Raw genomic sequence first — 8994 nt, 5'->3', positions numbered from 1 at the left:
CACAGGGTCCTGAGGCAACATTCATCCTCCTCAGCTTACGAAGAAGATGACATTGTCCTGGCAGCGTAAGAGATTAAGAGATTAAAGTAAAGACAGGCATAGGAAAACACAAGGGTATTGATTGGGGAAGGGATAAGTGTCCATGAAATCTTCACAATTTATGTTCAGAGATTACAGTAAAGACAGGCGTAAGAAATTATAAAAGTATTAATTTGGGGAACTAATAAATGTCCATAAAATCTTCACAATTTATGTTCTTCTGCCGCGGCTTCAGCCTCCGTTCGGGGTCCCTGACTTCCTGCAACATCAATTACAGAGGGAGAAACGGTAACTCATCAGTGGAGACGCCAACATGCCTTTGGCCGGATGATGAAGGTTGACATCACCAGTACTGACATGTACCGGCATCATGTACCCGCTCACGTGATGCAGTGAGAAGGCATAGCACATCTTTACTAATCTTGCCACAAATGTGAAACCTCAATCTAATCATGAGAGAACAAGATGAACCAAAAAAAAAAAAATCCCTGACCAGAGATCTCCAAAAGTGTCAAGGTAATGAAAGACAAGAAAGAACTGAGGAATTGTCCCAGATTGGAGGGGATTAGGAGACAGGAGACATAAAAGCTAAATATAACATGAGATCCGTAATTGGATCCTGAAACAGAGAAAGAACATTAGTGGGAAAGTTGGGAAGAGCTGAATAAGGCCTGTAATTTATTTACTAGCATTGTACCAATGTTCACTTGTTGGCTATGCTAATTGTACTACTGTTTGTGTCATATGCTAACATTAGGGAAAGCTGGGTGAATGGTATAGAGAAAGCCTCTGTAGTATTTTTGCATTGTCTCTGTAAGTCTAAAATTATTTCAAAATAAAAGCTACAAAAAGAAAAAAACATGGAAACTAAAAAGAACTCAGAAGAAATGTAAATTTTTGAGGCAGGCAGAATAGTTCCTTCATCTGCTACTGTTCAAATGGAACTGCTACTTCTGTCATCACATACCTCCTTTTGTGAAACAGCTTTTAGGGTTTCATGCAAGCAAACATTATAAAAATAACTATTAAATATAGCAAACTGTGCTGCCAGACAGACCTAGATGCAAGTCCCAGCTTCAGCATTTTCCATCTGGGTACGTTTTAGATAAATTGCTTAACCTTTCTAAGCTTCAACTTCTTGATACACGAATTGGGGATAAGAAGAGCCCTTATGTCAGAGGTGGCAGTGAGAATGAATTTAGATCATGTGTGGAAGATGCTCAGGGGACTACACAATGTATAACAAGGGGTCAGAAATATCAGGTGTTCTTACTACTAATATTGAAAATATAACTGTAATAATAGCACTGTGTAAATGACAGACTATAGAACGCCATCTTGGATGTTGTTAGAGTTAGAAATTCCAACAACATCCAAGATGCTGTTGACAATACCCCAGACGAGGAAAAGAGGTGGAAGTCAAGAGACAAGGAGACCTGGGACACCTCTGTCCTGGCAGCGTAAGCCCATGAATCCAGGGCACACCTTTGTAGAGTCAAGGAAAACCGCATCCAGTTGATCACCTGAGGTAGTCTTCGCCCTACTCTGCAAATAGCACCCTTTACCAGGGGTAAGCATGCATGCAGCCCAGGTCTGCTGGCCTGCCTGTCTCCCCGGTCACAGAGCCTACCTGCAGCTCGCCATCCCCTTCACGTTCACACAGACGCCATCATTTTGGCAAGGGTTTGGGTCACATGGGTCTCTGAAGTACTGTGGCCAGTTATGGTCCTCCAGGGGACCTGTGTTCTCCACTGACCGCTTCTGTCGGCTGGGCTGCCCCTGGCTCAGGCTGACAGGTAGCACTTCCTCTAACATGGCCTTTCCCGAACCTTCTTCGGAGACCTGCAGCTCCTGGCCTTGGAGAATGAGGCTTTGGGGGCTCAGTCTTTTGCCTTTAGTGGGAACTTCTGTCTGGCTGAGGTGGGTGATATCTTCAGGAAATAGAGGGTCATGAGGAAGATCCAGGATTAGTAACTGACTACAATTAACTCCCACTTCTGGTGAAAGTTCCCCAGCCTGCTTCTATCTCCCATCACCCTTAGTGACATGAAAAAGTGGCTTTGAATCCAGCTGATTCCCATAGTATTAGCTATTTTTATTTTAAAGTAATCCAGTCACATTTTTATTTATCGAATTTGCAAAAGGAAGCATAAAGTTAGCAAGGATAGACTGATGGAAACTAAATTGAAATCAGCGAACTGTTACCTCTGATAAAATTATCGAAAAGATGACACTAAAATTTCAGTTTCTTTCAAGGACAGTTAAAATAAAGATGTGAGTCCTTGACCAATTGAATAAAATGTGGTTCTCCTACAACACATTTTTCTTAACCTCATCCCCACCCTCTATGTGTGCTTTAAAATCAGGATAAAATTAGTAGAGTGCCAAGAGCATAGGATTATTTACTCAGGAAGACCAACAAAAGTACCTTCAAAGTCCACAAACATGATGAGGTCATCATTTTTCAGGAAGCTCCTCCTTTTCAGCATTTGGTGGGAGATGAAACCACTCCAGCCAAAGTCGATGCTTCTAAAACAATCACAGTCTGTATGATAGGTTCCTACCCTGGACGGCCTGTCCCAGATGACAGTGTCATTTATCACTGCAAAGTTGTAGGTAACATAAAATCACATTACCTCTTTAGATTTCACTTTCCAGTTTGTCTTTGATAAGGATACAGGGCTTTGTAAATCAGAAAAAAAAAAAAAAAACCATGTTGGAAAAAAATTAGGCTATTTACTCTTTCCAGGAGAACTGCAATTCAGAATTGAAAGATGGGAGAGGCAGAGAATCACAGCTCTGAGTGATCTGTTGTCTGCTACTGAGTGACTTTCTTAATGAAAAGAGAGGGACAGCTACGACTTCTTTCTTCTAAGGCTTAAGTCTTCTCTTTTGAAAAAAAAAAAAATAGTGCCGGGCACAGTGGCTCACACCTGTAATCCCAGCACTTTGGGAGGCCGAGGCGGGTGCATTGCCTGAGCTCAGGAGTTCAAGACCAGCCTGGGCAACACGGTGAAACCCCGTCTCTACTCGGGAGTTTGAGACTGGAGAATTGCTTGGACGTGGTAGGTGGAGGTTGCAGTGAGCCGAGATTGCGCCATTACACTCCAGTCTGTGTGACAGAGCAAGACTCCATCTCAAAAAAAAAAAACAAAAAAGTTTGTCCATTTCTTTACTGATGTAAGTTTATTTCATGAACATAGTAACATTGAGTACTATTTTAGGAGTAAGTACACTAGCTCTGCACAGAGCCTAGCAAGTTCTGAGTATTTGATAAATGATTAGCAGTATCTGTTTCCTCAATCACAATGAACTCGATGAGGCAGGGACCACCTGATTCACTGGTATTCTAAGTACCTAGTACAGAGTTTGGCACATGGTAAGCCCTCAATAGATGTTTGATGAGTGAATTTAGGAAAGGGAAGGAGGATATCATGGCACTGAAAATCTTAACTTGAAATTCCAATACAACTATGTTATTGGTATTCCCAAGGAGACAATGTGAGGGGAACGTTACTCTTTCTTGCACAACAGAATCACATCTGTGGGCCTTTCTGGGTCGAGGAGTAGTTCTTATTTATGCTGACACCACCCACCTGGAGATGTATGCAACTTGGAGGTAGTGAACACCATGCTTGAGGACATCCTGTTCCTGACATCGGGCTCCTGGTCGAGGATGGTAATTATCACCTGTCTGTTTTCTACTGGCCACTCCAGGATAGCATCGTTCTCCCCACTGCACACATGGAAAGCAAGTCTCAGGTAGCCAGAGTTTTCTCTGCCATGGGGGTATAAAGTTAACCCAAAACCATAGCCCTCTGAGTTGTAGAATCGAGGGCTCTGAAGCTTGTCCCCTTTGCTGGTGTTCTCCAAGACTTGGGAGAAATTCTGGACTGTCCAGACCCCCGTGGGGCAGGGGGTTTCTGTTAGAGTGATGTCATCCAGGTAAATTCCCCCGGTTGAGTTCTGAGGGTCGCCTTTTGTGCCCTGGAAAAGGTAGCGAAACTTCTGTTCCTCTTTGAGCACCACATGGGCAATTTTCCAATTATGGTCATCATCTCCTGAGGACAGAGAACAAGGCTGGTGAGAATTGTGGCCAACACTTAATGAGTATTTATTGTGAGTTTGGCACAGTGCCATGTGCTTTCCGTAAATGATCTCATCAAATCCTCACAACAGCCCTATAACATAGGTACTATTATAAACTGGTTAAGTAACTTTTCCAAAGTTACATATCTAATAAGGAAAAATGGTTTCTTAAAATACTATGATTTATTTTAAAATTCACATTCAAGTCTTAACCATGAATTTGTTTTCCACTATCAGTATAAGAATCCAGGTTCTGGATTTCCTCCTGAGTGGGCTGGTTTCAAGTGTAACCCCTAATGTTAGCAATGAAAGCCCAAGTGTTAGGCTGAATCATATAAAATAGCCATTTTGTAAGCCAAAAGTCAAAAAATAGTAACTGCATATGGTCTGACCTGTCACTTGTTGCCAGAGAGCTATAAGGAATGCTGAAGAGCAGATAATAACTTGTAGGACTAACTGAGTCTTCCCTACCTGAAACTGACTCCCTCTCCAACATCTAGACTTTTTTCTCTTCCTTATATTATCTGAAAGTCCACCATGTAGGGGAGCGAGGTAATCCAAAGAGAGTACTCTTGTCTAGAAATTCACATTCTAATAAAGATTAGGTCTACTTGCTTTTTCTGTGAGCAAGAACTAGAGGTGGGACTTTTGAATTAAGAGCTGAGGAAAGATGGTGAGAAGCCTGTTCTAGAACATGGGATCCTCCGTTGAACAGCATACAAAGCCAGACAGGAGCTTGGGGATACTGGAGAGAGGAAACTGCAAAAGCAGAGCAACTCAATTCCCCAAAGAGATGCACCTACATTGGTATTTTTGCACAGGATATTCCCTAGAGTTGGGCTTGAAGAGGAGAGGAAAAATGCTTCCAAGTGGAAGTCATGTTGGCCAAACTGAGTTCCTACAGATGAGTGTCTTTTTTCCTTCTTCTGTGTCTTTTAACCAGAAATCTACTTACAGAACTATATTTTCCCTGAAATGGAAAAGACCTTTAATCTCCCTTTGTTTTCAGGCCATTCTCTTTAAGGACAACTTCAAGGGACAGGTCTAACAATATTCTGTTTCCTAGGGTGGAGCTGATTATGGTCTGTGTGGTTAGGTTACATGGGAACACAGGAGAGAGCTAGAGAAAGCACACGACCACCTCCGTAACATACAAATCTAGGTAGCTGCAGTCTCCTGGGCAGAGCACTGCAGCCTACTGGAACACACATGGACTTGAAGGGCAATAGGTGCCAGAAAGTCTAGGAATAGGAACAGAGATATAGGATTTGAACTATTTATCCAGCAGATTATAGATCACGGGAATTCTGTCAAGAGAATAGGATTCCGTTCTTGCTGATGAGTACCTGCTTTGTTTTTTCTTAATATAGGATGTCAAAATGAGGTTGAGATGGGGGAATTTGGTACTGGGAAGGAGACCCAGGAGACTATACCATATAGGCAAAGATTCATCTGTGAAATTTTTAAGAAGGTTTCGTTTATATGCTTCCACAGGGCTGCCCTAAATCAGTCAGGCAACAACGCTACTAAGATTGTTTGAGACAAACTTAATCCTTGTTAGTTCAGAATTGTCATCTATGACGAAGTCCTGGCCTCAGTAAAAATGTGTGTGTGTGTGTGCGTGTGTGTGTACATACACATAGTTGTATGCAAACATTTTTCATGTAAGTTTGTATATAAGCATTACGTATGCAACATATATTATATACAGATATGCATATGGACATATTTTGTGTGTAACTGTTTTGGTCAAAATATACATTTTGCAAAACTTAAAAGCTATTCAAATTGGTTGCAACTGTCTTAAGTTGAATATCACATAAACAACACTAAGTGATATTCAATTAACCTTTTTGAAAAATGTCATTGACAAACCAGTATCGGAACAGACTACTTTAAAAACCCATTCATATAGTGTTCCCAGGGAACTTACACAGACATACTCTGAATTCAATGAAACACAAAGCACAGCAGTGTAAGAAAATAATTAAGCATGCGATGTTTGCTTGGTTGGTTTTATGCTTAGAAGTAACACTTTTAGCTTTAGATGAAAGTGAGTGATAACAGCTCCCATCAATACTATTGAAACTCCAACTCATTTTCTCATTAAATATTTACAATCCTTGGTAACATAACACATCCTCAACTCCTAAAGGGTATCTAGCTGTCATCCTTTCATCATGTAAACTATGATAAATTTCAACCAGAAAAGTGAGCCCCTCAAAACTGTGATTTGTAGAGTTCCCAGGCAGCCCACACAGTGGCTTGGATATAGGCGATTTGGGCACCTATTCTTACAAGTGACCTCTAAGGAAGGTTTCTCCTTCAAGAGCAGCAGATATATAAAAACTAATTCCTTTCTCTGGACTCATTTCAATGGATAAATTAAATGCTAAGGTAGGCAGTTGGATGCTAGGATAATCTGGCCATAAATCAAGATCCAGAGTTATAAACAAAGTATTTGCTTTCTTTTCTTGTGGTGGTGGTTCATTCATAACTAGGAAAAGGGAGACAAGCTTTCTTACTTTTCAACAAAAAGTTTCTCCATCTGTAATCATTTACATGTTGACCTTCTTATGTAAATATTCAAAGCGACACTTAGGAACATGTAAGTGATTATAGGAAGTTAACGTATACAAATGACTTATTTGCCACCAACTTCACAAGCAGGCTTCAAGTTACATCAGCATATTAAATAATGGTGTCATTTGTTTTTCTGAAACAGATGCAAAACACTATGGTCAACTTTTTTTCTTTTTCTTTTTCTTTTCTTTTTTTTTTTTAGATGGAGTCTTGTTCTGTTGCCAGGCTAGAGTGCAGTGGTGCAATCTTGGCTCACTGCAACCTCCGCCTCCCGGGTTCCAGCAATGCTCCTGCCTCAACCTCCCAAGTAGTTGGGACTACACGCGTGTGCATCACCATGCCTAGCTAATTTTTGCATTTTTAGTAGAGACGGGGTTTCATCATATTGGCCAGGATGACCTCAATCTCCTGACCTTGTGATCCGCCCACCTCGGCCTCCCGAAGTGCTGGGATTCCAGGCATGAGCTGGTCAACTATTTAACTACTCTCTCTCCAGCAACATCAATTCCCACAGGTCTTTTAGCTTCTTATCTCCATTCCTGAACCATCCATTTTCTCAGTCTTGGCCTTTGCTTTCTCTAAATTTCTAGTGAAAACTGGATTTGTATATTCTGACTGGCTTCTTACAAAAATATATTTCATCCCTACCTAAGCCCAAGATACTGCTTCTAATTTCTCAGTGGTTAAAACATTCATAGAGTAATTAAAACATGCCATACATTATGTTAAGCTCTGAGAAGAGGAGGAAGTGGGTGGAGGAAAAGGAAGAGGCAAGAGAGAAGAAGGAGGAGTAGGAAGAAAGAGGGAAGGAGGAGAAGAAGCAGGATCCCAGATTTTAACCCAATCCATTCCTTGTGTGGATGCCTCTAAGTACCTTGAAAAGTCTGCACCTTTACCAGCTTGCGAACATTGCCTGTGCTGTCATCCCTCCTGACCCAGACAATGAGTCTGTCTGAAGGACTTCCGGTCATTTTATAGAAAAATTGCAGGCACTGCTGCTTCCTCTTTGGATAAAGAATCCGAGACTCCAGTAGGGCTGCCTCTTCCGCGGACCCTGAGCTGGTACTGAGCTGCATGAAGTAGCCGGCACCTATGGAAAGAGCACCCAGACATCACACGTCTGGCTTCCCACACCCCAAGGTTCTGTCCACCCAAACAAAGTGAAATGTGAACCATGGCCATTGTCCAGGCAACAAAAGCTAGAACTCTTCAGTGGAAAGTAAAAAGAAGGACATTTTTCAACAAACATTCTCTGTCTCAATGGACTTAGTCACTGGCTAAAGCTTGCTCTCCACTGTTGCGTTTGATTGCCTTTGTTCCAAGATTGTGAAATGTATACCTCTGACTTAAAGAAACACAGGCTTCAAGCAATGTTTGATGGAATTTGGTGTCTGTGAGATGAATTCTATTATTCTCATTGACTTCGTCATTTAAATTAGAGATTCATTCCAAGGAAAAGAGTTGGGTTGGTCTCATCATTGTATAAGACACTGTGGAATTCAAAGGGTTAAGATTTGGTTTTAAACATTGACAATGATAAGGGTTCAATTTCCCCTGTTGCTAGCCTAATAACTAGGTGGCAAAAATAATCAGTGGCAAAAAATAATCTTTACTATATTATAAGAAGGGCTATTCAGGACACATTAGAGACTAAATGGAAATTTCTCCTGAATGTAAAGGAAGGCATTGGAAGGACACTGAAGAGGGTGAAAAGTGTCTACATTAGTGCCAGAGATGGGGTTTACCTGACTCAGGTTTACTCAAAACTCATTCCTCTAAAAACAATCAGGTAGCTAAACAAATGTATCATTTGGTAAACCACACACTTGTCAAAGTCAAGCACAATGAAAAATTCTTGCATATGAAGAAGTTCTTTATCCTGTGTTCCAACACTCAACTCCATATCAAAACGCTTCAATCAAAACATTTCCCAAGATAAAAATAAAGTAAGTGTACAGTATAGTGCTGGGTACTCCAGTGTTGCTCCGTGATGCTCCCAGCTTCATCCTGCCTCACACTGAGGCACTTGCCTTTCATATCAGCAGCAAGCAATGATGGTTTAAATAAGCCTCCTACCACGCTTAAAATATCACAATGACTTTAATATTAATGCAGGGCAAATTATATTCCTTTGTAGCTTCTTCTCAGTATTTGAACTTGCCTGAGACCTCTGAATTATAATTATATATTGAATGCCTGGGTTACAAAAAAAAAAAAAAAAAAAAAAAAAAATTGCTGACAGTAGATTAGGTTTCTAAGTAATTCTTACTGAGGAATTCTTTT

At 40.9% G+C, this 8994-nt stretch overlaps 1 protein-coding gene across 1 annotated transcript in view; it reads right to left on the bottom strand.

Moving 5' to 3' along the window:
- MEP1A (meprin A, alpha (PABA peptide hydrolase)) overlaps window positions 1-8994 on the bottom strand; it is a 55634-nt gene that overhangs the window by 5421 nt on the left and 41219 nt on the right. The window contains exons 10-13 of the mRNA XM_011986870.1: window positions 7586-7801; window positions 3636-4100; window positions 2468-2641; window positions 1670-1970 (exon numbers count right to left, since the gene is read on the bottom strand). Of these exons, the coding sequence (XP_011842260.1) occupies window positions 1670-1970; window positions 2468-2641; window positions 3636-4100; window positions 7586-7801 (1156 nt within the window). The remainder of the gene's footprint in view (window positions 1-1669; window positions 1971-2467; window positions 2642-3635; window positions 4101-7585; window positions 7802-8994) is intronic.

The sequence above is a fragment of the Mandrillus leucophaeus genome, unplaced genomic scaffold (genome assembly GCF_000951045.1).
Source record: "Mandrillus leucophaeus isolate KB7577 unplaced genomic scaffold, Mleu.le_1.0 Scaffold3, whole genome shotgun sequence".
In the NCBI taxonomy this organism is placed as follows: domain Eukaryota; kingdom Metazoa; phylum Chordata; class Mammalia; order Primates; family Cercopithecidae; genus Mandrillus; species Mandrillus leucophaeus.
Note: the sequence above shows the minus strand (reverse complement) of the source record. Positions and strands in the feature narration are given on the sequence as shown.